At 37.1% G+C, this 27,979-nt stretch overlaps 1 protein-coding gene across 1 annotated transcript in view; it reads right to left on the bottom strand.

The window, feature by feature from the left end:
- The window catches only part of THSD7A (thrombospondin type 1 domain containing 7A), a 446,988-nt gene that overhangs the window by 189,127 nt on the left and 229,882 nt on the right, over positions 1–27,979 (bottom strand). Inside the window, exons 3-4 of the mRNA XM_070470953.1 lie at positions 26,260–26,508; positions 23,399–23,580 (exon numbers count right to left, since the gene is read on the bottom strand). Coding sequence (XP_070327054.1) covers positions 23,399–23,580; positions 26,260–26,508 — 431 coding nt within the window. The remainder of the gene's footprint in view (positions 1–23,398; positions 23,581–26,259; positions 26,509–27,979) is intronic.

Raw genomic sequence — 27,979 nt, 5'->3', positions numbered from 1 at the left:
ATTTCTATTGATCTGTCTTCAAGATCAATAACCCTTTCTCCTACTCAGATCCAACAATTTCCATTGATCTATTTTCAAGATCACTTAATCCTTCTTTTGGTAGCACTAAGAGTTAAGAACACTGAATGTATTTTTTAAATTGCAGACCTGTTACGTTTTTGAATTTCCATATTCTTATAAATGTCTAACTTTCTCTTTATACTCCCAGCTGTTCACTCTCCAAGACAATATTTTCCTTTAAACCTTGGAAAATATGTACAATAATAAGTTCCCTAAATTCCTTGTCTGTTAACTGCAATATCTAGATCCTCTCAGATATAATTCTATTGACTTTTTTCTTGATAACAGATCTCTTTAATTTTGCATGTAAAGTAACTTATTATTATTAATTTTTTTGGCTGCACCACACATGGCTTACAGGATTTAGTTCCATAAACAGGGCTCAACCCAGGGCCCCAACAGTGAAAAAGGTGAGTCTTCTATTCCTGTCTGGAGACTTCCATGGACAGAGGAGCCTGGCAGGCTACAGTCCATGGGGTTGCAAAGAGTTGGACACAATTGAGCGGCTAACACTAACCACTGGACTGCCAGGGAATTCCCTGGAGTAAAGGTTTATCACACACTTTCTAGACTTTGTGAATAATATGTTGCAGGAAATCTGAACTGCATCATCTTCCTTTATGAATTTTTTTCTGTCAAACAGTTAAATCGCCAGTAGATCCTTTTGATCTTCTCAAACTTGGTTTCATTTGGATTCAGGCTTGTCTGGTTCAGATTTGAATCTGGTGGTGACAGTACGGTCCTACTCCTAAGCCATGAGGGCTGAGGTGCTCAGTGAGTACTCTCACCCTTCTGGGGCTGGAACTCTGACATCTCCTAGCACGGCACTATCTGTTCTATCCGCCTTGTAGCACAGGATCTCTGCTAGACTTCCCAGAGTCTCCATCTGCACAATGCCCAGGTCCAGGCTCCATGGAGTATCCCACACTGACTCCTGGATTCCATCCCACTCCCCTCAGTGCAGCTGCTTTTCCTCTGTACGCTGCACTGAAATTTCTAGTCATTTTAGCATCCTGGAACTCAGATTTCTGACTTCTTATTTTAGCAAACCTGAAGCTATACTTGTCTTCATTTTTTTTACTCTGTTAGGAAAGAATCTCAAGACTGAGGTGATTGATTACCTCACAATTATGACCACAATTTTCTGCTGCTTGCTGTTTAATACCTAAAACCAGCTGCTTTGTAATTTTGTTCAATTTTACAATTATTCTTATTGAGAGGGTTACTTAATTATAGCTGGAAGCTGAAGCCTAACAATATGCTTGATTTTCTGATGATATAAAATATTTACTTACAAGGTTTTTTAAAAATATATTTCTAAATATGAGTATCTTAGAAAATTCACCTCTTTAGCTATCAGAAGAAGAAATTTTGCCAAAATAATGATTATTAGAAATCATATATATCAACCCTTGGGGGTCATTTATTAAGTCGTTTATTGATTTATTCAGTAAATATTTACTAAACAACTATTATGTTTGTTGCCTATATTATGCCTATTCTGATAGTGATTTTTTTTTCACCCCTAAGTAGCTTAAAAGGATTTATTTTGACATGTGTACCAAGTAGATGGAACTTGCACTATTCAAGTATATTGTACTCTAATATTATTTTAAAACTTTCATTTATTCTGCCATTATAAGAATGTGTGGGAGGGAGACAAATATACTTGAGTGTTCTGACTGGAGATGTCAAACAGAAAGGTCATTATATAATTTTTATTTCTCAGATGAGAATTTTAGCTAGATACACAAATTTGGGAAGCTAAACAATACTCTGAAGATCCAAAAAAATATCACTGCCCCATCATTCTCTCTCATATCCCTTACTTTGACCCTCTGCATAGTATTTACTGCTATCTGATGATTGCTTGTTTATCTCTTTGCTTTTAACCTGTCTCTTAAAATTCATAGCAAGTATTTTGTCTGTGTTTACTTCTTTATTTTCACCACTTAGAATATTACCTAGACATAGAAGGCACTCAGAAAATATTTGTTGAATAAATGAAAGAATGACTGATTTTCTGACATAGTAATGCAAACATGGACATTTTCATATATGCAGTTTTTCTGCTATTAAACAGGAATAACCTTATTATATAATCCACTGGTTCTGAGACCGAATTTAAAAGAAACCAATGCAATGGACATGAATTTGGGTAAGCTCTGGGAGATGGTGAAGGACAGGGAGGCCTGACGTGCTGCAGTTCATGGGGTTGCGAATAGTCAGACATAATGGGGTGACTGAACAATATATTTTAAAACAAATGTCACTTAAGAGGGGAGCTTAAATTTTTCCCGGTGTCAAACTATCTTATAATTAAGAACCCTAACTCTATGGCATACTGGTTAAGAGCACAGGCTCAGAAAGCAGGCTTTTTGATTCACTATCCAGGTTACTATATTTACTAGCTATGTATGCCTTGGTAGAAATATTTAATTTTTCTGTACGTCATTATTAAATAACAATGGTACTTCTTAGGCTTTTGGTGAAGGCCCAATGAGCCACTAATGGTAAAACAGAAGAGCATCTCACATATAGTGTCTATTGCCTTCTTAATCCTCCTCATTGTTATCATCAATTACTTCAAATTAACTCATTTAGGTCTATGGATTTACATTTGTAAATAATTTTATCTCGAAGAAGACACCAAAAAATGAAACTGCTTCTTCTAAGACACGGCATTAATGTAGAAGCTCGGTCTCCCTTGCACCTGAGTCCATGGGGTGTGTGCTGGAATAGATTTAAGGACTTTTGACATTCCTTTATCTGTGTCTAAAGTTCCTCCTTGTCCTACATCTAGTTAGGGCTGAACTATTCTCACTGTTCAAAGTGGGATCATATTTTATTCAAGCTTATGTCTTTGTCAAGCCTTTCGATTTTCTTTTAAGGATGCTAATCCTCTTCTCACCTAGACCATGGCTGGAATATGTGTCTCTGCATTTAAGTGCAACTAAATAGAACTTGGAATAACAATGCTCCAGATCCCTGTGTCAGGGGATGTAAGGAAACTCTCTGTCTCTCAACATCTATCAAAGCTCTGAGGAAGGCTGCCTGAGGGAATAGCTACACATCCATTCAGAGATACTCTCAACTCTATCCCTGGGTTATCCTGCTTAGCAGAGACCTATAAATCTGCACCATATCACATTAATCCCTACTGATTTGCTTTTCCTGAGTTACACTTTCATATTTATGCAAGTGGCCTACATTGAGGAAAACCACGTAAAGAAAAAGCTTTCTTATAAAATTCATGGTGGTGTTGATACTAAAGATGTTAATGAGGCTGTAAAGCAATATCGTCACAGTGTCCTCTTTATTAAGGCCTATTGGTGAATTTTCTTTCTGACTCTTAAACCAGAAATTGTGCTTTTCCTTTACAACTGGTTTCTCTGTTTAATCTGTTCAGTTCAGTCGCTCAGTCACGTCCGACTCTTTGCAAGCGCATGAATCGCAGCACACCAGGCCTCCCTGTCCATCACCAACTCCCGGACTTTACCCAAACTCATGCCCATCGAGTTGGTGATGCCATCCAGCCATCTCATCCTCTGTCATCCCCTTCTCCTCCTGCCCCCAGTCCCTCCCAGCATCAGGGTCTTTTCCAATGAGTCAACTCTTCGCATCAGGTGGCCAAAGTACTGGAGTTTCAGCTTCAGTTTCAGCATCAGTCCTTCCAATGAACACCCAGGACTGAGCTCCTTTAGGATGGACTGGTTGGATCTCCTTGCAGTCCAAGGAACTCTCAAGAGTCTTCTTCAACACCATAGTTCAAAAGCACCAATTTTTTTGCGCTCAGCTTTCTTCACAGTCCAACTCTCACATCCATACATGACTACTGAAAAAACCATAGCCTTGACCAGATGGACCTTTGTTGGCAAAGTAATGTCTCTGCTTTTTCATATGCTATCTAGGTTGGTCATCACTTTCCTTCCAAGGAGTAAGCGTCTTTTAATTTCATGGCTGCAGTCACCATCTGCAGTGATTTTGAAGTCCCCCAAAATAAAGTCTGACACTGTTTCCACTGTTTCCCCATCTATTTGCCATGAAGTGAGGGGACCAGATGCCATGATCTTAGTTTTCTGAATGTTGAGCTTTAAGCCACCTTTTCCACTCTCCTCTTTCACTTTCATCAAGGGGCTCTTTAGTTCTTCTCTGTCTGCCATAAGGGTGGTGTCATCTGCATATCTGAGGTTATTGATATTTCTCCCAGCAGTCTTGATTCCAGCTTGTGCTTCATCCAGCCCAGAATTTCTCATGATGTACTCTGCATGCACGGAAGTTAAATAAGCAGGATGACAATATACAGCCTTGATGTACTCCTTTTCCTATTGGGAACCAGTCTGTTGTTACATGTCCAGTTCTAACTGTTGCTTCCTGACCTGCATATAGGTTTCTCAAGAGGTAGGTTAGGTGGTCTGGTATGCCTATCTCTTTCAGAATTTTCCAAAGTTTATTGTGATCCACACAGTCAAAGGCTTTGGCATAGTCAATAAAGCAGAAATAGATGTTTTTCTCGAACTCTTTTTTCGATGATCTAGCAGATGTTGGCAATTTGATCTCTGGTTCCTCTGCTTTTTCTAAAACCAGCTTGAACATCTGGAAGTTCACAGTTTATGTATTGCTAATGGATGCTGTGAATTTCATAATTAACATATTATTTCTCAGTGCTTGGCTACTACAAGCTTAAAGCTAAAACTATTAGTCTCACTTCCAGAAATTTCTAGGATCTTATGACACACATTTTGTATATTATTATATTCATCATTGAGTTCATTATCTCTTTCTACTAGTATTTTTCCTTTGTCCCACATTCTTCACCCATTTATTCTTAAAATGACAGTATCACCCTTTATTTTATACGCTTACATAAAACAAAATGGGGCACAGATAAGTATTAAAAATCACATAATTGAATGCAGATTTCTAACTGCACATAGAATAAAAGTTGGTTGAAAAATTCAAGTCACTCTCAAGCCATCAGTGTAAGTCATCTTCCATAAATAATATCTGCTATGGGGAAATTTACATAATTTTACAGAAGACAATCACTACCCTCTCTAAAGCACGTGCACACAGCACAAATATGTATTGTTCATGTGGAAACAATGACTACAACTCATAACCACTCACTGCAGGCTTGATGCTGACAGTGGAAAATCTATAGACACTAGGTGACTTGACATAATACAGTAAAGGTGCCTTTTCAGGTGATATACAGGAAATTGCAACTAATCAACAGCTCTTGACCTAAAAAACTAATAATTTCACATGATTCAGCACAATACTGGTTCAAATGTCAAAGGCTTGACAAGACTTGACAAGACTTGATGTGGGCAAGACTTCATATTGATCTCTCATAGAACCATATTGGGGAATCAATCTCTTAATGGTATTGAATCTTAAAAGGCAATTAAATTATCCTTAATTTTTTTCAATTTTCTGTTATAAGGGCCATTTTTGTTTATTTTTGCAACAGAAATATCATCAGTTTGTGATATTTCTGAGGACAGATCATTTAATATACTACAACTAGTTTTGATGATTTTGATAAGGTTGTGGATAGCTGCTGTATCCAGTTTTTTATTCTGAAGCAAATTCATAGGGCAGAGGTGGACTAGACAGAATTTAGACTTGGAGTCAGAAAACTGGCTTAAGTCTGTTCTCTTGTCACTTATTGTCTTGGTATGTCTGTGAAAATGTAGTTATGCATTAATGAGAAAACACTATCACAACAGGTTAGTTTCTTGCTTAGTCCTTTTGCTATGGATTTTTGAAAGACAGTGAGAAATGGATCAATAGCTTTCTTAGTGAAGACCTGACTAAAAAATCTCATAATACTTCCAGAAATTCCTAATGCAGAGGAACTTAATTGACCCAAGCCTTTCTAACCAGACCTAGCTGAGGACATGTAAAACAGCAAGCCATTTTTTGTAATTTTTCGCATGTATTTATTAACATTATTTTGATAAAAAAAGTTAAAGTCTCCCAGGCCTAACTAATCAAGACTGCTGGGAGAAATATAAGTAACCTAATATATGCAGATGACACCACCCTCATGGCAGAAACCAAAGAAGAACTAAAAAGCTTCTTCAGGAAGGTGAGTGAAAAGGAGATTGAAAAAAGCTGGCTTAAAACTCAATATTCAAAACAGTAAGATCAAGGCATCCAGTCCCATCACTTCATGGCAGACAGACAAGGAAAAAATATAAATTGTGACAGACTTTATTTTGGGGGGCTCCAAAATCACTGCAGATGGTGACTGCATTCGTGAAATTAAAAGATGCTTGCTCCTTGGAAGAAAAGCTATGACAAAGCTACACAACATATTAAAAAGCAGGCATCACTTTGCCAACAAAGGTCCATATAGTCAAAGCTATGGTTTTTCCAGTAGTCATGTACAGATGTGAGAGTTGGACCATAAAGAAGGCCAAGCACTGAAAAATTGATTCTTTTGAACTGTGGTGCTAAAGAAGACTCTTGAGAGTCCCTTGGACAACAAGGAGATCAAAGTAGTCAACCCTAGAGGAAATCAATCCTGAATATTCATTGGAAGGACCGATGCTGAAGCTCCAATACTTTTGCCAGCTGATGTGAAGAGTGGACTCACTGGAAAAGACTTTGATGCTGGGAAAGATTGAAGGCAAGAGAAGAAGTGGGTGACAGAGAATAAGATGGCTGGATGGCATCATCAACTCAATGGACATGAATTTGAGCAAACTCCAGGAGATAATGAAAGACAAAGAAGGCTGGTGTGCTGCAGTCCATTGGGTCACGAATAATCAGACACAACTAAGTCACTGAACAATACCAAGGGCTAACAAATATGATTTTAGATGCCCACGAATCCTGTGTGCCATAAAGCGCAGATAAACCAGTGTGGGATAAGCTGAGCAATGAGTCAAATGTGCTTTCAGAGCAATGACACAATCCCAGGATTATTGCGAGTATCTCCATCAGACTCCTTTAGCAATAGAGTGCTGCTTAAACTTCTCAAGGATTCAGCATCACAAAGTAAGGGAAGCAGTAATTATTCTGTCTCCCATAAATATAGAAGTAAAATAGTTCTATTTCTTTTTACTCTGAAATAATACAAAGGAAGACTACTTTTTCCAAGAAAGGAGCAATTTCATGTATAATATAAGTATATGAAAGGATTTTGAGACATACTGAAAAGAGACTCCATGAATTATACATTCTCTGTGATGTTTCTCAACTAGCAAGGCTAGGATACAATTATGCCTTTATTACATGCAAAATGCTTAGAGTAAAACTATCATTTAAAAAAATTCCTTCCTTTTTCTCAATTTAAGCAGAAAAGTAAACACATAAACAAAAGCAGTTAATACTCATTTGGCATATAATAAGCACAAAGCCTTATGCTAGGATGTGCTTTACATATGTTATCTCATTAAGTCTTTGCAGAGGAAAGTAAAACAAAGGAAGAAAAAAATGAAGTTAGTGAGACATAAAGATTAATCCAAAATGAAACACTATAAATTAGATGTCTAGGAAGTCAACATCCTTTCATTGAAGGGCTGTTTAATCTTTGTTAAAGATATTTCTAAATGACACAGTTAGCAAACCACCCAGACTTCTGGTAAGAATGATGGATAAATTAAAATTTAGGAGGGGAAAAACACCATTTCCTCCTTCTAAGCTTATAATCTTGGGGAGTTGGCATAATACTCATGACACAATTGTCAAAGCGTAGAATTCTGTGTAATCAAATGGGAACTTGTGTAATGTAGTATAAGAAAGGCACAGGCTTTCGATGAAGGAAGATCACTGAAATCTTAACAGTACAACAAAGATGATTTGAAACAGCAGATATTTGGATAGTTGTGACAACGACTGAAGGCATTTCAAGTCAGATAATACAGGAGCAGCATGAGAAAAGGAAGAGAAATGCCACTGGTCTCTGCTGCAACAGATTAGAGGAAGTTCTTGTCTACAGACAGGAGCATCGACTGATGCTGAGAAAATGGAGCTTTGTGTAAAATGATAACTCAAAATCACAAAATTACAAGAGTATGGATGGCTATTTTAAATTCTTAAATTGTGTTCAACATACAATTTTTCTCATAAATTAGTTGACCCATAAGAGGCGTTTTGAGTGGGTTCTGAACTAATAATATGGATTCCTGCACTTCAAGTGTATTTTTTGTGTGCAATAAATGGTGAAGCTTTTCAAGATGAATCTGTTGGCATGGCTTCCTTTTCCCATTGCTATTCTCCCCGGTTTATTTCCCTTTTTATTGCCCATTGCTTTTAGCAGGAATAAATATTAATGAGTTCCACAATGTAGTTTGTACTCCTCTGTTAACACTGGTGAGAGTAGCTACTCCCTGTTGAGCAATCATCAGCAAGGCAGGGAACAGCCCGCCACAAACCATTTCTTTTACATTCTTAGATGGCAGGAGTGTGCCTCAGAAAAAAAAAGAAAAAAAACTCTATTCATTCGCCAGTGCAGGTCCCTGAGTACTCGTTTCAAAATTCCTTCTGGTGCTATCACTCATCTACAACTGACTCGACGAAATAAGCACTTGAGGGTTACAAAAAGCACACGCACTGCAGTCACTTGATAGCGTCGGGTTATGTGACATTTTATACACCCTTTTTCTTTCATTAGTGGAAGGTCTTTTACTAACAGCGATGGCTTCTTCCCATCTTGGGTTACAGGTATAAAGTAAGATGAAACAGCATCTCAGTGTAAAGTGTTCTTCCCCTCCAATTTCCTACTTAACTACTAGCAACGAATCATGGTCTTCTAAAGATCAGCAGCTCGGGAACCTAAAACTAGGGGTCAATGAACATAAACATGACCAATATCAGAACTGAGAGTTCTACTTCTGAAGACACAGAGTGACTTTGCCCAGTCACTCCATTCTCCCCAGTTTTACAGCCAGAACTCCGGGGAACCTGTTTTCAGGACACGAACGCCTGTATTTCTGCTTGTCATCCTAATATACTGATCCTCTTTGGCAGAGTACAAAAAAACCTGTGTTAGAATTTAGAACAGATTCATTAAAAAAACTCATGGGGCTTAAGGCCAGGGCCCTTCACATACACAAGACCCTTCTGAAACCGTGATAGACAGCTTAGAGATTATGTACTTGCAATTTTGCTTTTTAAAAAATGCTACATTTTGGGCCTCAAAAGAGAAAAAAAGGGGGGGGATTTCCCTTTGTCTATTCTAGTCTCTCCAAATGCTTTGGAAAGGGCCTTTGGAAAGGACCATCATGAGATTTATGGTAAAATCATCCCCTGATTATAATCATCATGGTGCTTATCAAAAAGAGATTTCTGCATCCATTTCAGACCTACAGAATCACAATCCCAGTGGATAATACTCAGGGATTTTTTGCATTTTCTTAAAGCATACAGGTGATTCTTAAGCTACATTTTGAAAACAATGGATTTCCAGAAAAATAACATACCCAGTGGATAAGGGTAAAGGTTCTCTGTTAAGCATGGACCACGTTTATATAGTATATTTTCGTATTTTAACTAAAAAACACCAAACTGGCTCTTCAGTGTGTAGAAGCCTCCCCAAGTCAGCCTTGTGAAGGGGCAACTCTGAACCTCCAGTAAACAGCCCTTAAATACAAGGTTACTAGTAGCCTTAAATACTGAGGACAGTGGTCAAGTCTGCTTTTTAAAACATTCTATCTTCAACATCGAAGTCAATGGTGCAACATAACAGCTGCTCAATAAGTATGCATGAGTGAATGAAGAAATACCAAGTGAGGTACCCAAATTGTAGCACTTCATTAATCAGACTGTGACTGATGTTCAGAAAAGTAACACTTGGGAGAACAGACACAGGATGAGTTTAACAATAACCCTCTGACACAAGCTTCTCTGGTGGTTCAGATGCTAAAGAGTCTGCCTGCAATACAGGAGAACCAGTTCGATCCTTGGGTTGGGAAGATACCCTGGAGAAGGAAATGTCAACCCACTCCAGTATTCTTGCTTGGAAAACAATCCCATGAACAGAGGAGCCTGGTGGGCTACAGACCATGGGGTCACAGAGTCAGACACAACTTGAGCGACTAAGTTGCTCCTCTGAGTGTTGTGACATGAAACATGTGACGTGAGCATCTTTTCTGACATGAAAAGATACTCAGTATCATTAATTGTTAAAGAACTGCAAATCAAAACTATAATGAGATACCACCTCACACTGGTTGGAAAGGTCATCATCAAAAACTCTACAAATAAATGCTGGAGGGGGTGTAGAGAAAAGGGAACCCTCCTACGTTGTTGGTGTGAATGTAAATTAGTGCAGCCACTATGGAGAACAGTATGCAGGTTCCTTAAAAAACTAAAATAGAATTATCATATGATCCAGCAATCCCACTCTTGGGCATATGCCCTGATAAAACTCTAATTTTAAAAGATGCATGCACCCCAATATTCACACCAACACTATTTACAATAGCCAAGACATGGAAGCAATCTAAATATCCATCAACAGAGGAATGGATAAAGAAGATGTGGTATATACACACAGAATGGAATTATTACTGAGCCATAAAAAGACAAGGAAAAAATATCATTTGAAGCAATATGGATGGGTCTAGAGGTTATCATACTAAGTGAAGTAAGTCAGGCAGAGAAAGACATACATCATGTGATATTATTTGTATGTGGAATCTAAAAACATGTGATACAAATGAACTTATTTACCAAAGAAAAACAAACTCACAAATGTAGAAAACAAATCTATGATTACCAAACTGGAAGCCAGAAAGGGGTAAATTAGGAGTTTGAGATTGGCAGATACAAACTACTATATATAACTTGCAAACAAAGCAACTGACAACTGATTGATCTTCAAAATATACAAGCAGCTCTATTGAAACATGTATATTACCGTATGTGAAATAGTTCATCAGTCCAAGTTTGATTCATGAAACAGCGCACTCAAAGCCAGTGTACTGGGACAACCCAGAGGGATGGGTTGGGGAGTGAGGTGGGAGGGGGGTTCGGGATGGGGGACACACGTAGCCTCATGGATGATTCATTCAATGTATGGCAAAAACCACCACAATATTATAAAGTTATAGTCTCCAATTAAAATGAATAAATTAATTTTTTTAAAAGCTAAAAACAAAACAAACAACCCAATCAAAAAATGGGCAGAAAACCTAAATAGACATTTCTCCATAAAGGACATAGAGATGGCCAACACATAAAAAGATGCTCAACATCATTCATTGTTAGAGAAATGCAAATCAAAACTACAATAAGGCATCACCTCACACCAGTCAGAATGGCCATCATCAATATATATATAAATAATAAATGCTGGAGAGGCTGTGGAGAAAAGAGAACCCTCCTACATTGTTGGTGGGAATTAACATTGGTACAGCCACTATGGAGGAACAGTACAGAGGTTTCTTAAAGAACTAAAAATATAACTACTATATGATCCAGCAATCCTACTCCTGGGCATGTATCTGAAGAAAACCATAATTCAAAAAAATACATGCACCCCGAAGTTCATAGCAGTATTATTTACAAGAGCCAAGACATGGAAGCAACTTAAATGTCCATCGACAGAGGAGTGGATAAAGAAGATTCCATAATACAATGGAATATTACTCAGCCATAAAAAACCAAACTAATGCCACTTGCAGCCACATGGATGGATTTAGAGGTTGTCATATGGAGTAAAGTGAGTCAGACAAAGACAAATACCATATGGTATCACTTATATGTGGAACTGAAAAAAATGATACAAATGAATTTATTTACAAAACAGAAACAGAGTCACAGATACAGAAAACAAATTTATGGTTACCAGAAAAACAGAGGATAAACTGGGAGATTAGGATTAACATATACACACTACTGTATATAAAATAGATAACTAATAAGCACCTAGTATATAGCACAGGGAACTCTATTCAATATTCTGCAATGATCTGTATGAGGAAAAAGAAAAGTGAAAGTGAAAGTCCCTCAGTCATGTAGGACTCCTTGTGACCCCATGGACTATACAATCCATGGAATTCTCTAGGCCAGAATACTTGTAGTGTTCTGTGGGTAGTCTTTCCCTTCTCCAGGGGATCTTCCCGACCCAGGGATCAAACCCAGGTCTCCCACATTGCAGGCGGATTCTTTACCAGCTGAGCCACAAGGGGAGCCCAAGAATGCTGGAGAAGGTAGCCTATCCCTTCTCCAGCGGATCTTCCTGACCCAGGAACTGAACTGGGGTCTCCTGCATTGCAGGCGGATTCTTTACCAACTGAGCTATCAGGGAAGCCTGTATGAGGAAAAAATCTAAAAAAGAATGGACATATGTGTATGTTTAACTGATCCGGTTTACATATGAAACTAACATAACATTGTAAATCAACTATACTCCAATGAAAATTTAAAAATAGGTAAACAACAAATCCTACTGTATATTACAGGGAACTATATTCAGTACCTCATAATAAGCTATAATAGAAAAGAATACAAAAAACTGAATCACCTTATTACACACCTGAAACTAACCCACTATAAATCAAGTCTACTTGAATGAAAATAAAATAATATTAAACAATTGGCTCTTAATGTTGTTAGTCATTAAGTTATGTCTGACTCTTTTGCGAGCCTTAATAAACACAATCAACACCCTGTTTTCATATCATCATCATCATCATCATCATCATTATGGTATTACTTCCTATTAGAGTGAGTGTTTGGGTCTTAAATAAAGGTATTTAAGTATTTCATTGGACTTTATAAGTTGGGAAAGTTTCAATGTGTCTAGCACATTAATATCTTTTTGTGTCATTATTATCCAGAATGTTTTATCTTTATTAGCTTAATATAACTCACATATTTAACAGTGTACCATCTATGACTTTGTCAAAGACACCAAACTTCGTCAAAGACACCAACATACATAATGAATTTTGTTATCTTTTCTGGATAATAATTCCTTTTTCATGGCTACTTTTGTCTAGGTAGTCAAGCCAGTGTCACTCACCTTTACCATTAAGAAACTAGGGGAAAAAAATGAGAATGATACAAAGGGACATAGGTTTGAGATATTCATGAATTTTCAGATGTTTCTTTCGGTTTAAAAAATCTGTTATCATTTTCATGCTTCATTGAACAGTATCAAGTTAGCAATATAATTTGTATTGAGTTTTATGTTTGTGTAGATTATCCTTCACTCTAAAAATACTGGAGAAAATTCTAGGCATTTTGATTACCCAGGAAAATGTTCTATCAAATGTCATTTAAACAATCCAGCCACTCAATCTTCTGGATAGTGTTAACATTGCACATATATATATGTGTGTGTGTGTGTGTGTGTGTGTGTGTGTGTATAAAATTTAAATCTCATTTTATTTCCTTGATAAAATAAAAATTTCATCTGCACTTTGTATATAAAGATGGCATTATTGCCTGGGAAGTACAATGTATGAATCTGTGTGTTTATGTACTTTTCACCAGTGGTACCTGCTTGGACTGAGTAATCCACAGTATTAAGTTTGATCACGGCAAAACACATACAATACATCTGATTGGTATCATAATAATTAAGACAAAATGATTTTCTATAATAACCTTTGACTCTGACAAAGGTTATAACTTTGAATATATTATTTTGATCTCTTGTAGCTGTTGAGAACTTCACTGTTAATTTGTTAATTCTTTTGTAATTAACTTTTTTCCTTCCCTATATTCCTTTTAATATGTCTTTGGAGTTCATTAGCTGAAAACCCACTGTAGTGTATATAATTTATACAAATATAGTTATATTGCTAGTGAATTTTCTTGTGTACATTCTTTCATCAATTCTAGATAATTCTCTTATCTTTTCTCTTGATTCTCTTACTCTGAACCTTCTTGTTTAATTCTGTATGACTGTTATCCTTGTTTTTATTTCAACTTCTATTTTCAATGTTGCATTTTGGATAATCTGCCTACATTTGTCTTTAATGTATTGATAATCGTTTATCTCAATCTGTGTAATCTATCCATTTATTTATTTCCAGTTAAAGTACTTTTTAGTCCTAGAACATCCTAGAACTTCTGTTTTTCTTTTTAAAAATCTGGTCTTTTTAATTGTGCCTCATTATATTTAATGTTGTAATTTTCCTTTACATCTTAAATAAGTTTTAACATATGTATTTTATAGTCTGTATCTGCTTTTTAAAATATTTCCAAACTTGCAAGTCAAATTCTACTGTTTGTTAGGCATTTTAAATTCTGTTTACAATGAATTATTTTTCCTCATGTACCTCACAATTTTGAATGGCGCCGTTTATCCAAGAAAATCCTGCAGCTTAGGTTAAAATGTCTCTCTCTTTAGAGTTTTTACTTTTGCTATGTCAGGTACTTTGGTAATACAATTGCCTGACACCATTTCTTACATTAATTTTCAGCTTTGTGGCCTCAGGACTTATGGAAGTACCATAAATTTGAAACTTAAACTCATATGAGTATGGCCATAGCTGGAATGTTTAGGAGAGGTTTGTTTTTGCCCTGATCTAAGGCTGAAGCTGACGTGCTTCATTTTTATCTCTGTCTATAAGTATGTTGAATTTTTCTGCTCACTCCTTGATCCTATAACCCTTTGAGGTTGATGAAGTAGTGTAGTATTTCTGCTTGTACTCTCTTTCTCTGAGCACAAGTTAATGTCATGCCCCTTACCAGTTCCACTCTCCCAAGTCCCCATAATGCAGACCCTTCTCCCATACCATCCCCTCCCAAGGGCAATCACAGAAGGTATCAACTCAGCCTTCATTACTGGGAAATCATTTAGTTTATCAAGACCTCAGTTCTGCTCTTAAAAGTACTTTAAAAAATTCTGCATCCTGAATGTCCAAGTATTTTTTAAAGTATGACTTTCAGAGCCTTCTGTGGTGGTCCAGTGGTTAAGAATCCTCTCCTTGCCAATGCAGGTGACACAGGTTTGATCCCTGCTCTGGGAAGATCCCACATGCCACATGGCAACCAGGCCCGTGCACCGGAACTACTGAGCTAGCATTTCAGAGCCAGTGAGCCACAGCCCCTGAGTCATGCTGCAGTTACTGAAGCCTGCATGCCTGAAGCCTGAGCTCTGCCACAAGAGAAGCCACTGCAATGAGAAGACCGCCTACCGCAACTAGAGAAAGCCCAAACACAGCAATGAAGACCCAGCACCGACAAAAATAAATCAATAAATAAATCTTTTTAAGAAATATGATTTTCAGCTAGTCTACCATATTGCTTAAATATAGCATAAATGTCATTAAATATTTTTAGGTAAATAAGCAATGCACATCAGGATATAAGGCCAAGCAGAAATGAAAACCATATTTCCTGATTATCTGCCTGGGATTCTCATGAAGGTAGCCTTAATACGAATATTCAAAAGATTTTTAAGCTATCTATATAATTAGAAAAGAGAAAAAAACCAGAGAAATAAAAATAGTCTCTTAAATGAGCGGCCCACCTGACACAAAATGCATAAATTTTTATTCTCATCATTTGATCTAACAACTAGATCATGTTTCCTGTATTCAAAGTCAGAGCTGTGAACAGCAATTCTTCAGGGGTGAAAGATGATGTGTGTGACTAGAGTCCCTACCTAAAAGAGACAATGTTTAATTGCAACTGAAGCAGCAAAGAGACAATTTTCAGACAAATTTGAAAAATTGCACCACTTTAACAAAGGGGAGAGTAAACATGTCAAACAACAAATGTTTATTTAACCATGACTAAGTCAAAGGTATTATATGCATTGTTTTCATGATTAAATGACTTCTTAGCTGTCTCGTTACATTTTTCTTTGATTACCTTTTTGGTTGAATTTTTCCTGACACGTTATTAGTAAGATCTTCCTCTACTAAGTTACCCCCAGTGTAGACCACTGACCAGCTTAATCTAATTCCCAGCATGTAAGTTTTGATTAACTTCCATCCCAGTGGCTGAAACCTCTTGCATTTTACTTTCTATTTTGTATCTACTGATCACAAAGAAATTTCTGTGGGGGAATAGGGAAACATCCCTTTTCTTCCACAAAATATCCAGATGACCAATTTCTGACGAAGGTCCGATTCCTGCAGGGGTTTCTTATTTTTTAATTATACTATATCACAGTGCATTTTACAACCCACTGTATCAGTGTAGGTAGGGTATGTTTCTCAAACACAACAATGAGGTGACTTACTTCCTTCTTCATTTACCAAATAAAGATTAGTAGAGCACAAAGTGGTATGTTTTAAAAAAAAAAAGATAAATTATGAAAACTGTTCACACATTCATAAATTTACTACAACAAAAGTGTTCATAACCAAACTTTATACATGTTTATATAACCAGTAATGCTGAAGAAGCTGACGTTGAACGGTTCTATGAAGACCTACAAGACCTTTTAGAACTAACACCCAAAACAGATGTCCTTTTCATCATAGAGGACTAGAATGCAAAAGCAGGAAGTCAAGAAACACCTGGAATAACAGGCAAATTTGGCGTTGGAGTACAGAATGAAGCAGGGCAAAGGCTAATAGAGTTTTGCGAAGAGAACACACTGGTCATAGCAAACACCCTCTTCCAACAACACAAGAAAAAACTCTACACATGGACATCACCATATGGTCAACACCAAAATCAGATTGATTATATTCTTTGCAGCGAAAAATGGAGAAGCTCTATACAGTCAGCAAAAACAAGACTGGGAGCTGACTATGGCTCAGATCATGAACTCCTTATTGCCAAATTCAGACTTAAACTGAAGAAGGTAGGGAAAAACCACTAGACCATTCAGGTATGACCTAAATCAAATCCCTTATTACTATACAGTGGAAGTGAGAAATAGATTTAAGGGACTAGATCTGATAGACAGACAGCCTGATGAACTATGGATGGAGGTTCATGACATTGTACAGGAGACAGGGATCAAGACCATCCCATGGAAAAGAAATGCAAAAAAGCAAAATGGCTGTCTGAGGAGGCCTTACAAATAGCTGTGAAAAGAAGAGAAGCTAAAAGCAAAGGAGAAAAGGAAAGATATTCCCGTTTGAATGCAGAATTCCAAAGAATAGCCAGGAGAGATAAGAAAGCCTTCCTCAGTAATCAATGCAAAGAAATAGAGGAAAACAACAGAATGGGAAAGATTAGAGATCTCTTCAGAAAATTAAGAGATATCAAGGGAATATTTCACACAAAGATGGGTTCAATAAAGGACAGAAATGGTATGGACCTAACAGAAGCAGAAAATATCAAGAATATGTGGCAAGAATACACAGAAGAACTGTACAAAAAAGATCTTCACGACCCAGATAATCACAAAGGTGTGATCACTCACCTAGAGCCAGACATCCTGGAATGTGAAGTCAAGTGGGCCTTAGAAAGCATCACTATGAACAAAGCTAGTGGATGTGATGGAATTCCAGTGGAGATATTTCAAATCCTGAAAGATGATGCTGTGAAAGTGCTACACTCAATATGCCAGCAAATTTGGAAAACTCAGCAGTGTTTTGCTGGACTGGAAAAGGTCCATTTTCAATCTAATCCCTAAGAAAGGCAATGCCAAAGAATGCTCAAACTACTGCACAATTGCACTCATCTCACATGCTAGCAAAGTAATGCTCAAAATTCTCCAAGCCAGGCTTCAGCAATATGTGAACTGTGAACTTCCAGATGTTCAAGCTGGTTTTAGAAAAGGTAGAGAAAATTGTCAACATCTGCAGGATCAAAAAAAGCAAGAGAGTTCCAGAAAAACATCTATTGCTGCTTTATTGACTATGCCAAAGCCTTTGACTGTGTGGATCACAATAAACTGTGGAAAATTCTGAAAGAGATGGGAATACCAGACCACCTGACCTGCCTCTTGAGAAACCTATATGCAGGTCAGGAAGCAACAGTTAGAACTGGACATGGAACAACAGACTGGTTCCAAATCGGGAAAGGATTACGTCAAGGCTGTATATTGTCACCCTGCTTATTTAACTTATATGCAGAGTACATCATGAGAAACACTGGGCTGGAGGAAGCACAAGCTGGAATTAAGATTGCAGGGAGAAATATCAGTAACCTCAGATATGCAGATGACACCACCCTTATGACAGAAAGTAAAGGTGAACTAAAAAGCCTCTTGATGAAAGTGAAAGAAGAGAGTGAAAAAGTTGGCTTAAAGCATTCAGAAAACTAAGATCATGGCATCTGGTTCCCTCACTTCATGGCAAATAGATGGGGAAACAGTGGAAACAGTGTCAGACTTTATTTTGGGGGGCTTCAAAATCACTGCAGATGGTGATTGCAGCCATGAAATTAAAAGACGCTTACTCCTTGGAAGGAAAGTTATGATCAACCTAGATAGCATATTAAAAAGCAGAGACATTACTTTGTCAACAAAGGTCCATCTAGTCAAGGCTATGGTTTTTCCAGTAGTCATGTATGGATGGGAGAGTTGGACTATAAAGAAAACTGAGTGCCGAAAAATTGATGCTTTTGAACTATGGTGTTGAAGAAGACTCTTGAGAGTCCCTTGGACTACAAGGAGATCCAACCAGTCCATCCTAAAGGAGATCAGTCCTGGGTGTTCACTGGAAGGACTGATGCTGAAGCTGAAACTCCAGTACTTTGGCCACTTCATGCGAAGAGTTGACTTGTTGGAAAAGACCCTGATGCTGGGAGGGATTGGGGGCAGGAGGAGAAGGGGACAACAGAGGATGAGATGGCTGGATGGCATCACCAACTCGATGAACATGGGTTTGAGTAAACTCCGGGAGTTGGTGATGGACAGAGAGGCCTTGCATACTGCAATTCATGGGGTCGCAGAGTCAGACACGACTGAGTGACTGAACTGAACTGATATTATCCCTGAGACATTATAAAGTTAGTAAATTCAAAAATCCTTTTATGTTTTCTACAATATTTATATCTATATTATGATGTTATAGAAAGCCAAGAGATAAAAAATCATTTCTATTTCATGTGTGCTTAGTCACTCAGTCATGTCCAACTCTTTGGGACCCATGAACTGTAGCCCACCAGGCTCCTCTGTCCATGGGGATTCTCCAGGCAAGAACACTGGAGTGGGTTGCCCTGCACTTCTCCGGGGGATCATCCCAACCCAGAGATCAAACCCAGGTGTCTTGCATTGCAGGCAAATTCTTTACCATCTGTGCCACCAGGGAAGCCTAGAATATTGGAGTGTGTAGCCTATCCCTTCTCCAGGGGGCCTTCCTGACTAAAGAATTGAACCAGGGTCTCCTGAGTTGCAGGTTGATTCTTTACCACTTTAGCTACCAGGGAAGCCCCAGCTTTAAGTATATTTCAAGGACAATAGAAAGTAAAACTAAACTACTATTTTTCCTAGAGGGTTTAAGAATTATATCAGGGAAGGTATAGGGAATCTTGACATACATTTCTGATTGAAATGTTATATAAAACAGTCTCACCCACCTGTTACTTCAAAAGTGATGGACAGGGAAGGTGCAGCACTAGGCTTCAATGTACTCTGATATTTAGTTTCTGAAATAACAGGGAAAGAGCAGCATATATATAAGAATAGTCTTGCCCCCCAAAAAAAACAGTGCTGATTGAAGCAGGGTAGTCTGTGGAAACTGCAGTTAGAAGACTACAATTATAAACAATTTGTACTTCATAGGGACGGTGACTATTTTATTCACATTTTGGGGGGCAAAACATGTGAAAACATGAGTTCTTTATTCATCCTTCTGTCCACCCATTCACAGTACAACCATCCTGCCTTCAATCCATTTTTCTATTGACCCTCCAAACCTTTCTGCTGGTTTGTCTCATTCAATGTCATCATACAGGCTTATTATCCAGACTATCTTTCTTAATAACTGCAAATCTCACATGACTTATCCAGATATAAGTGTGGATTATTTGGTAGGTTTTGTATAAAAGAATGTTATACAATTTTCTATGATATTCACAGCTTTATGGTGCTTTATAATGAATAACTTTGGCTTCCCTCGTTTGAAAACATGTTCAATCTGTATCAACTGGAAGGTGTCTTGAGTTACTATAGCTAAAATCTACTTTCATTTCACTATGAACTCTTCCAAGAGTCAATTCACATTATGCATCTAATGATCAGTAACACTTCCCACAGCTTTCTAGGAGTTAAACTGATAACCTCATGGGAAAGGCCTCTTCCTGTCACATTTTGAGGATAGATTTCATGCCAGGAGAAGTTGGACATTTTTCAAGACTACTGGAATTCTGAACAGCCAGCTCACAGAAACTGTCAAGATTTTACTGCTGACTCTTCTCAGCAGAGAACCTGTCAAGTCTTTCTTCTAAATAAGTGATAATGGAAATTTTGATCACTTCAATATTCTGTTAGAACTGGAAGAATTCCATGAATAAAATGTGGATACTCTCCAATATCAAGTAGACATATTTTTCCCATTGTCTGTAGATGCCATCACCACCTTAATAACTATCCTGGTAATTCAACTTGTACCAAGTTTTGAATATTATACTTTATACTTTGTGAGTACTTTAATAATAAATATTTCAACTTCATGAAAACTAAATATATTAACTCCAAGGAAAAGAGTTAGGGCCTTGTGTGGTGTGAGTCAGTTAATAGCAGAAAATACATCAATGAACAAAGTAATTTAAAGTGATCTTGGTTTTGTGCTATGTAATTCTATGTAACATGATATACCAAGATAATAAAGGAAGTTGATGTCATACCACTTGTTTTCAGTATTTTTGTATATAGAAATTTTATGTTGGGGCTAAAGTATTTTGAGTTAAAGTATTTTCAATAGTTTGGTTATATGTGAAAAGACATTTATAGAACACACAGAATCTACAAAAACAACAGCGCAATCCTTGTTCTTCAAATTAAGTGCAATATGAATTGCTCTTAGGATAGGCTGTTCATGGTTAAACAGTCAGGATTTCTTGAGATCAGTACCTTCTTGCTAGGATTGAATAAGCAAGTTATTCTGAGAGGTTTCCCTGTTTTTATAAAGTAAGCTTTCATTCCTTCATATTTATTGAAAAAGACTGAATAATCTTCACAGACCACAGTCTAATTGTTTTTTATTCACACCTATCTATAGCATTCACATGTTACCCTTGGGATGCTGGTATATCTAACAAGTTTCCTACTGGGGAAAATTGAGTACTACTAGGGGGAACTCACATAATCTAAGTTCTGAGGAAAAAATAACTGCAACTTTTAGTAAGAATCAACTGTTTTTGCAAAGACTATAAGAGGCTTATTAATATTCTTGATCTTTGACATGAAAGGACACAGATTCTTAAGTTATTTATGTTATATACTTACAAGATTAAATATTAATTTTAGGTGAATTGACTACTTCCATATCTTTGCTTTGGTGTTTGCATTAGCCCAACAGATACATCTTAATAATAATATTCTTTGCGTCTTATCTTTTTTTCCTGTGACTTTAATTTTTATTGCTCTGCAGTGCCTTGACAGCAGTAGTCAGGGAACTCTATGACAAAATGATTTTTAAAAGTGTCCAATTACAATTCAAAATTCTGAAGGATCTTTTGAAAGTAACAACCTAGAGGATATAATTGACATTCAGAAACTAAAATCTGATCTACCTCTAGCAATGAAATTATACTGCTCTGAAAGGACTGCCATAATAAATTCACCAAAGGATGTTAAAAATGTAGCCATTAAAGTGACTAAGAAAATATTAATGTACTAACATTACATGTTTTATGCTACTTCCTTAAAATCGCAAGACATATTAGTAGTAAAAGGTATCCCTAGGCTAGATTACCAAATGAGTTAACATGCTGTGTAAAGCCAGTGGATACAAAACAATTAAATTCTGCAAGCTGCAAATGCAAACTTTAGTCCTTACTTCCCAAGAATTATTGCTGCTGCAACTTTGGTGGGAGGCAAAAGAGCTCTCTCTCCTTTTGTTTTATGAAATGTCTTTTTCTCTTGGTTCTTCCCTTGCTTTTCTGATTCTTCTTGGTCATATTCCTTTTCTGAATATTTAGTTTTTTTATTCCGGGTTTTTTTTTTTTTTCACCTTTAATCCATGTTGTTCCTTCTGTTTAGAATAAACTCCCTCTTGCATGCCTGACCTGCTTAACTATATGGAGTATATGCATCATAACTCAGCTCAAATTCCACCTCCGTTATGAAGGTTCCTCTATTTTCTCACCACAGCTATTCTAAAACTCAATTATGGTGGCTCAGATGGTAAAGAATCTGCCTGCAATGCAGGAGACTTGGGTTTGATCCCTGGGTGGGGAAGATCCCCTGGAGAAGGAACTGGCAACCCACTCCAGTATTCTTGCCTGGGAAACCCCATGAACAGAGGGGCCTGGGGTTGCAAAGAGTCAGATAGGACTGAGCGACTAACACTTTCACTTTCATACTGCATTATGACTATTGGTCTGTTTGCCCTCATGATGACCATGAGCATTTTCCTGACATGAAATTTGTATTGATATTTCTGTCCTCATCACCATAGACAATTTTTGGAACTCTTCTGGCCACTATTCAATATGGGCTGAATGTATTAGTGATACAAGTCCTGCAGTCCCTCAGGTAGTAAAATGTTAAGAGGCTCTTAAGAGGCTCAGTCCAACGATGATCAGAATTTTAGAGTAATATTAATATTCAACAATATGTACTTTTAATCTTGGCCATCTTGGACTCACTTATTCTTTTTTACACTTATCACATCTGGTCCCCAAACTGAGATTTAGGCCAAAAACATTCTAAGATATGTCTACCAAATCAAAGCATTTAATCAAAGGTTTTTTTGTTTGTTTGTTTGTTTGTTTTTAAGTTATGCCTTTGGGTTAAAGATCTTTTCCTGTAGTTTTATTCTCTATTTCTTTTAAATTCAAAGTGAACTTTCTCTCAATACCATAATTAATTTATATTTTCAACATCATTGTAAAACAGCAAAACAAGGTTTCTTTTTCAACATACAGGTTTTACATATATGAAGAAAAGAAATTTGGGCTTTGGAACACATATTTGCATCCTATATGTATCCTTATAAGACACATGTTTATTCTATTTTTATAATTGCTAAATTATATTTTATAATTTTATAATTTTTTATTTTAAATAAATGTTATTTTAAATAAATTTTATAACTTATTTTATAATTGCTAAATTCTGACTCAGAACCTGAAGTCAAAATTTAAAGAGAGGCTTGTCAGCAAACCAGAACAAACCAAAGATGGAACTTTATTAATTATTTTTACAACCATCATTTAGACTACCATTCAACATAGTTAACATCCGCCATAATGTGAACAAATATACGGCTCTTCATGCCCCCATATCCCTGCAGGATGATCCCATGCCTGCTCTCCATAGGTGAGTACCTGAGAAGCAAACAAGATTTACCTTCTTTGTCCTTGTGGGCGCTCAGCTGCGAGAGGAGGTTCTGGCTGGCCTGCACGCAGTACACCTCTCGGGTCTGGACGCCCCCTCCGCAGAGGGCCGTCTGGTTGCCTCGCCTCCTGTCCTGCTGGCTGAGCAGAGGGTCCACCCGACACTCGGTCCACTCCGTGGTCCTCCAGCTGTACCTAGATAAAGAAAAGGCCGACAGTGGCCATGTGTTCACTGAATACAACTTTTCTCCAATCCTATTTGTTTTTTTCCCTCAAGAAAATTAATCTGAAACATTCCTTCCCCTTGAATCAATCTTAGGCCACATCTCTGGTACAGGTTCAGTTTCGATCCCTTCTCTACATTCTTATGCTGCTCCGTTTAAAGAGGGGTTAAATTTAAGATGATCCAGTTTTAATTGCAACTACTAGAAGTTACTTATAAATATTTTATGCAAAGAGAGCATAATGCTGAATATATGAAATTTTACATTTAATTAAGCTGAACTCAGGCTTGCCCTTTTTTCACGTTTATAAACAAAGGAAGATTGAATCTGAGAATGGGGAACATTCTAAATGATCAACCCAAATATTTGTTTTGTCCTTAATAAAATGTATGAAAATTCCTTCTTCACACTGGTCAAAATTGTGATTGTGTGTTTGTAATAAAAATATAACATAATTCAGAGTTTTCTCTTTATTGCTGAGAATAAGAGTTTTTTTTTCTCTCCTGTAACATTTGAGTATCCCTGATGAGTACTGATGAACGATGAAAAGAGCTGACGTTTCTAATCAGTGGAACACAGGAAAGATGATCTATGCTTCTAAATTAAAGCTCCAATCAAGATTATGATATGAAAAAAATGTCAAGAGGATTGTCAGCCCAACACATGCTTTAAGGAGATAGCCAGGGTCTTGATGTCACTGAAGATAGACAGTGATGGCATTTCTCTACCTCAAGGAAAATGGATATTCTAAAAGCACAAAGAAAATGGCTCTTGGAGTACTTTATGTCATTTTTACCAAGATGCTTCCTTAGTAATCAGATTAACAGCCAACACAGGTACAAATGGATGTGCTAATGCTCATCTCAATTAGACAAAAAGGTTAAATGGGCTCTTGGATGTCTGATCTAGATGCTTTGCTTTGTCAGGGGTAAGGTTTCATGTCAGTAAAGTGAACTTCATGCCCATTTTTCAATTTTTGTAAGTGGGGATTCATGGCTTAACAGAGGTACAGGTCTAGGGCATCAAAGAACAATGCTCTAGACATATATTTATAAAGGAAGTGAAGTATTCGGGTCAATTTTTAAATCGTTGATAAATGATGGCTTGGGAGGAGAGACTGGGAGGTGGGACAGAAAAGAAAACTAAACAAGCCATTCATTAGGGGAATTAAAACGAAAATTTTATTTTTTATAGACATAGGTCATCCTAAGGAGTCCTGTGAGAGAAATAAATTTTTTAGTAATGTAAATTGATTACACATTCTTAAAAAATATGCTACTATCCACAAAGGGTTAGAAGACAGAGATTTAGAATAGGGATTTATTTTAATTAATAGTTAACGATGTTTGAATAACTGAGAGGATAAAGATATCCTAGCTTGAGATTAAAAAAATGGAAGAATCTCGCAGGAGATGAAACACTCTGACTAGAGAACCTGGCAACTTCCCTGAAACTGTTATGTCAAGGGGAACATACAAGTCAGTGGGGCAGGCAGAGAAGTCTGGAAGGAAACTTCAGTGTTCAGCTGGTTATATTAGGTAGGGGAGAAGGGAGGATTCCATAGTGCTGCATAACTGAAGATCTTGTATGAATCATTGCTTTCTTTGCTATTATTATTATTATTACTGTTAGAAACAGGAGGAGGAGCAGCACCATCAGTGGTAGTGGTAATTTTCCTCTTCACTGGTTCATCCAGTGCAAGCTATAAGCCTGTTCTCTAAATGCTTCAAATAGTCCAGGGAACCTTTCGATGAAGCTTGTGGGTACCTACTGATAAACTAAGATTCTGTTAAGTTTTTTCGTAAATACTCTACATTCAGACTAACCTGAAACATATTTATCACCAAGTTAATTCACAGTAATGTCTTGGAAATGATTTTTAAGGATAAAAATAATATAGTTACAGTGCCAAATATTTCAAAATCAGTCTTATTTCATCTGAATTCGATGAACATTTATTGGGTACTTACTATGTGCTTGGTCCTATGACATATACCAGTGATTAAAGAAGAAACAATCTCCACACCCAAGGTTAATAAGCAATCTTGGTCCTGAGAGAACTTAAAGTCTTATTATTTTGATGTAGTATTCTACTATATTTATTAGGATTTGTTTTACACAGTGCTGAATTTTAATAGGGCTTGCTCAATAGGCAAAAGGAACCTATATTTTGAAAGATTATTTTACCTTGTAGACTAGTTGACAAACTACAGCTAAATTCAACCTGTCCCATTTCTATAAATAAATTTTATGGAAGCATATCCACACTCATTTCTTAACATATTGCTTATAGATCCAAAGGCAGAGTTGAATCATCGTGACAGAGACACATGTGGCTCATAAAGACTAACATATTTACTATCTTCTCCACTACAGAAAAAGCTTGCCAATCTTCATTACAGAAAATACGCAAAGAACCACTACTAAAAATCCAACTTTTGTGGAGATTGGGAAACATAGCTTGTTACTGACACTTTCATTTAGTAAAACTGGATTTTTTTTTATCGGATAGTGCTGGTAGAGATACACTTCTACTTAGAATTTGTAAAAATCAGTATTTCTCAACACCATCCCATTGAAATCAAACAGCTAACGGAATATGCAGTTTGGGCAGACGGGGCAACAGAGGTCGCTGTCCTTATTAACTCACGTGGCACAGGGGGCAACTCCATCTCCTTGAGACACACAGGGCTCTTTTTCCTCAAGTTCTGGACACTTCTTCTCGCTGCCAATAGGAAACTGCCTGATGAGCCGAGTTCTCACGCGGGTGCCTTTAGGGGATGCCGTGTCAAGGCACGTTTTTGAGCAGGGGCTCCACTCCGACCACTCGGACACCTGGCACTCCTTGGTCATCACGCAGGCCTGGAAGGTCATTGGCAGCTTCTCTTGCTGGCAGAAGCTACAAACGAGAATTAATATTCTCATCACAGACTCGTAGGTAGGCATGAACTTTGTAGGCAGGCATGAATGTTCCAGAGCAAAATCAGCTTGGACATGTTTATTTCTACTTGGAAGTACAATTCCAATTTCATTGAAAACGTACCAACATTTATAATGTGTAAAAGCTGTTAGACTCCAAGCTAACACTTGCATTTCCTCTTAGTTTGTAATAGTTGTTAAACCATTCGCAGGAAGTAGAAAATAAAAGATGAAGCAAAATTAGCTGAAACTAAGTCTACCATATTGTTCATTTTACTCACTCCAGATTTGTTTTAACTTAGAAAATGAACTGTTAACATAAGATAATTTTCACTCTGTTTAGTGATTTAAATAAACATGCCTGGCTAACTACTACAATATTATTTTGAATAGAAAAAAGCAATTTAATTTATGCTTACCATTATTTTTAATATCATTTGAAATTTTAGCTGTCAACTACAAATGTAATGTAGGCTTATTCAAATACATAAACTTTTTCCAGTCATACTTTAATGCAAGGTCTACATATGAGTATATTAATTAAATGCATCCTAGGCATTAGAAGGGCGACAGCAGATGAGATGGTTGGATGGCATCATCGACTCAATGGACATGACAAACTCTGGGAGACAGTGAAGGACAGGGAAGCCTTGTGTTCTGCAGTTCATTGGGTCAAAAAGAGTTCAGACTCAAGTAAGCAACTGAACAACAAACATTAGAAATATAAATTTATTAAGCTATACTGTGTAGAGATATCCTCTAAACAGATCTAGAATATTTAGTCACCAGTAAAGTACTTATGTTCAAATTCTTATCTAACCATTCCTCCTTGAATTAGAAGGATGTTGAATTCTTTTGTTTTTCAATTAATTTTTTCCTGAAGGATAATTGCTTTACAGAATTTTGTTGTTTTCTGTCAAACCTCAACATGAATCAGTCACATGTATACATATATCTCCTCCCTTTTGGACCTCCCTCCCATTGCCCTCCCCATCCCACCCCTCTAGGTTGATACAGAACCCCTGTTTGAGTTTCCTGAGCCATATAGCAAATTCTCGCTGGCTATTTTACATATAGTAAGGTAAGTTTCCATGTTACTCTTTCCATACATCTCACCCTCCCCTCCCCTCTCCCCATGTCTATAAGGCTATTCTGTATGTCTGTTTCTCCATTGCTACCCTGTAAATAAATTCTTCAGAACCATTTTTCTAGATCTGTATGCTGCTGCTGCTAAGTTGCTTCAGTCGTGTCCGACCCTATGTGACCCCATAGACAGCAGCCCACCAGGCTCCTCTGTCCCTGGGATTCTCCAGGCAAGAATACTGGAGTGGGTTGCCATTTATTTTCTTATTCGGACTGTAACTGACTACCCTGCTAAAAGATTATAGAAGTAGCAGAAAGTACTGAATGTTTGCGTATAGTGCCTATAATAAAACTAAACTTTTATATGA

This window comes from Odocoileus virginianus, chromosome 1 (genome assembly GCF_023699985.2).
Source record: "Odocoileus virginianus isolate 20LAN1187 ecotype Illinois chromosome 1, Ovbor_1.2, whole genome shotgun sequence".
Classification (NCBI taxonomy): Eukaryota; Metazoa; Chordata; class Mammalia; order Artiodactyla; family Cervidae; genus Odocoileus; species Odocoileus virginianus.
The sequence above is the reverse complement of the archived record's forward strand: the minus strand, read 5'-3'. Positions and strand labels throughout refer to the sequence as shown.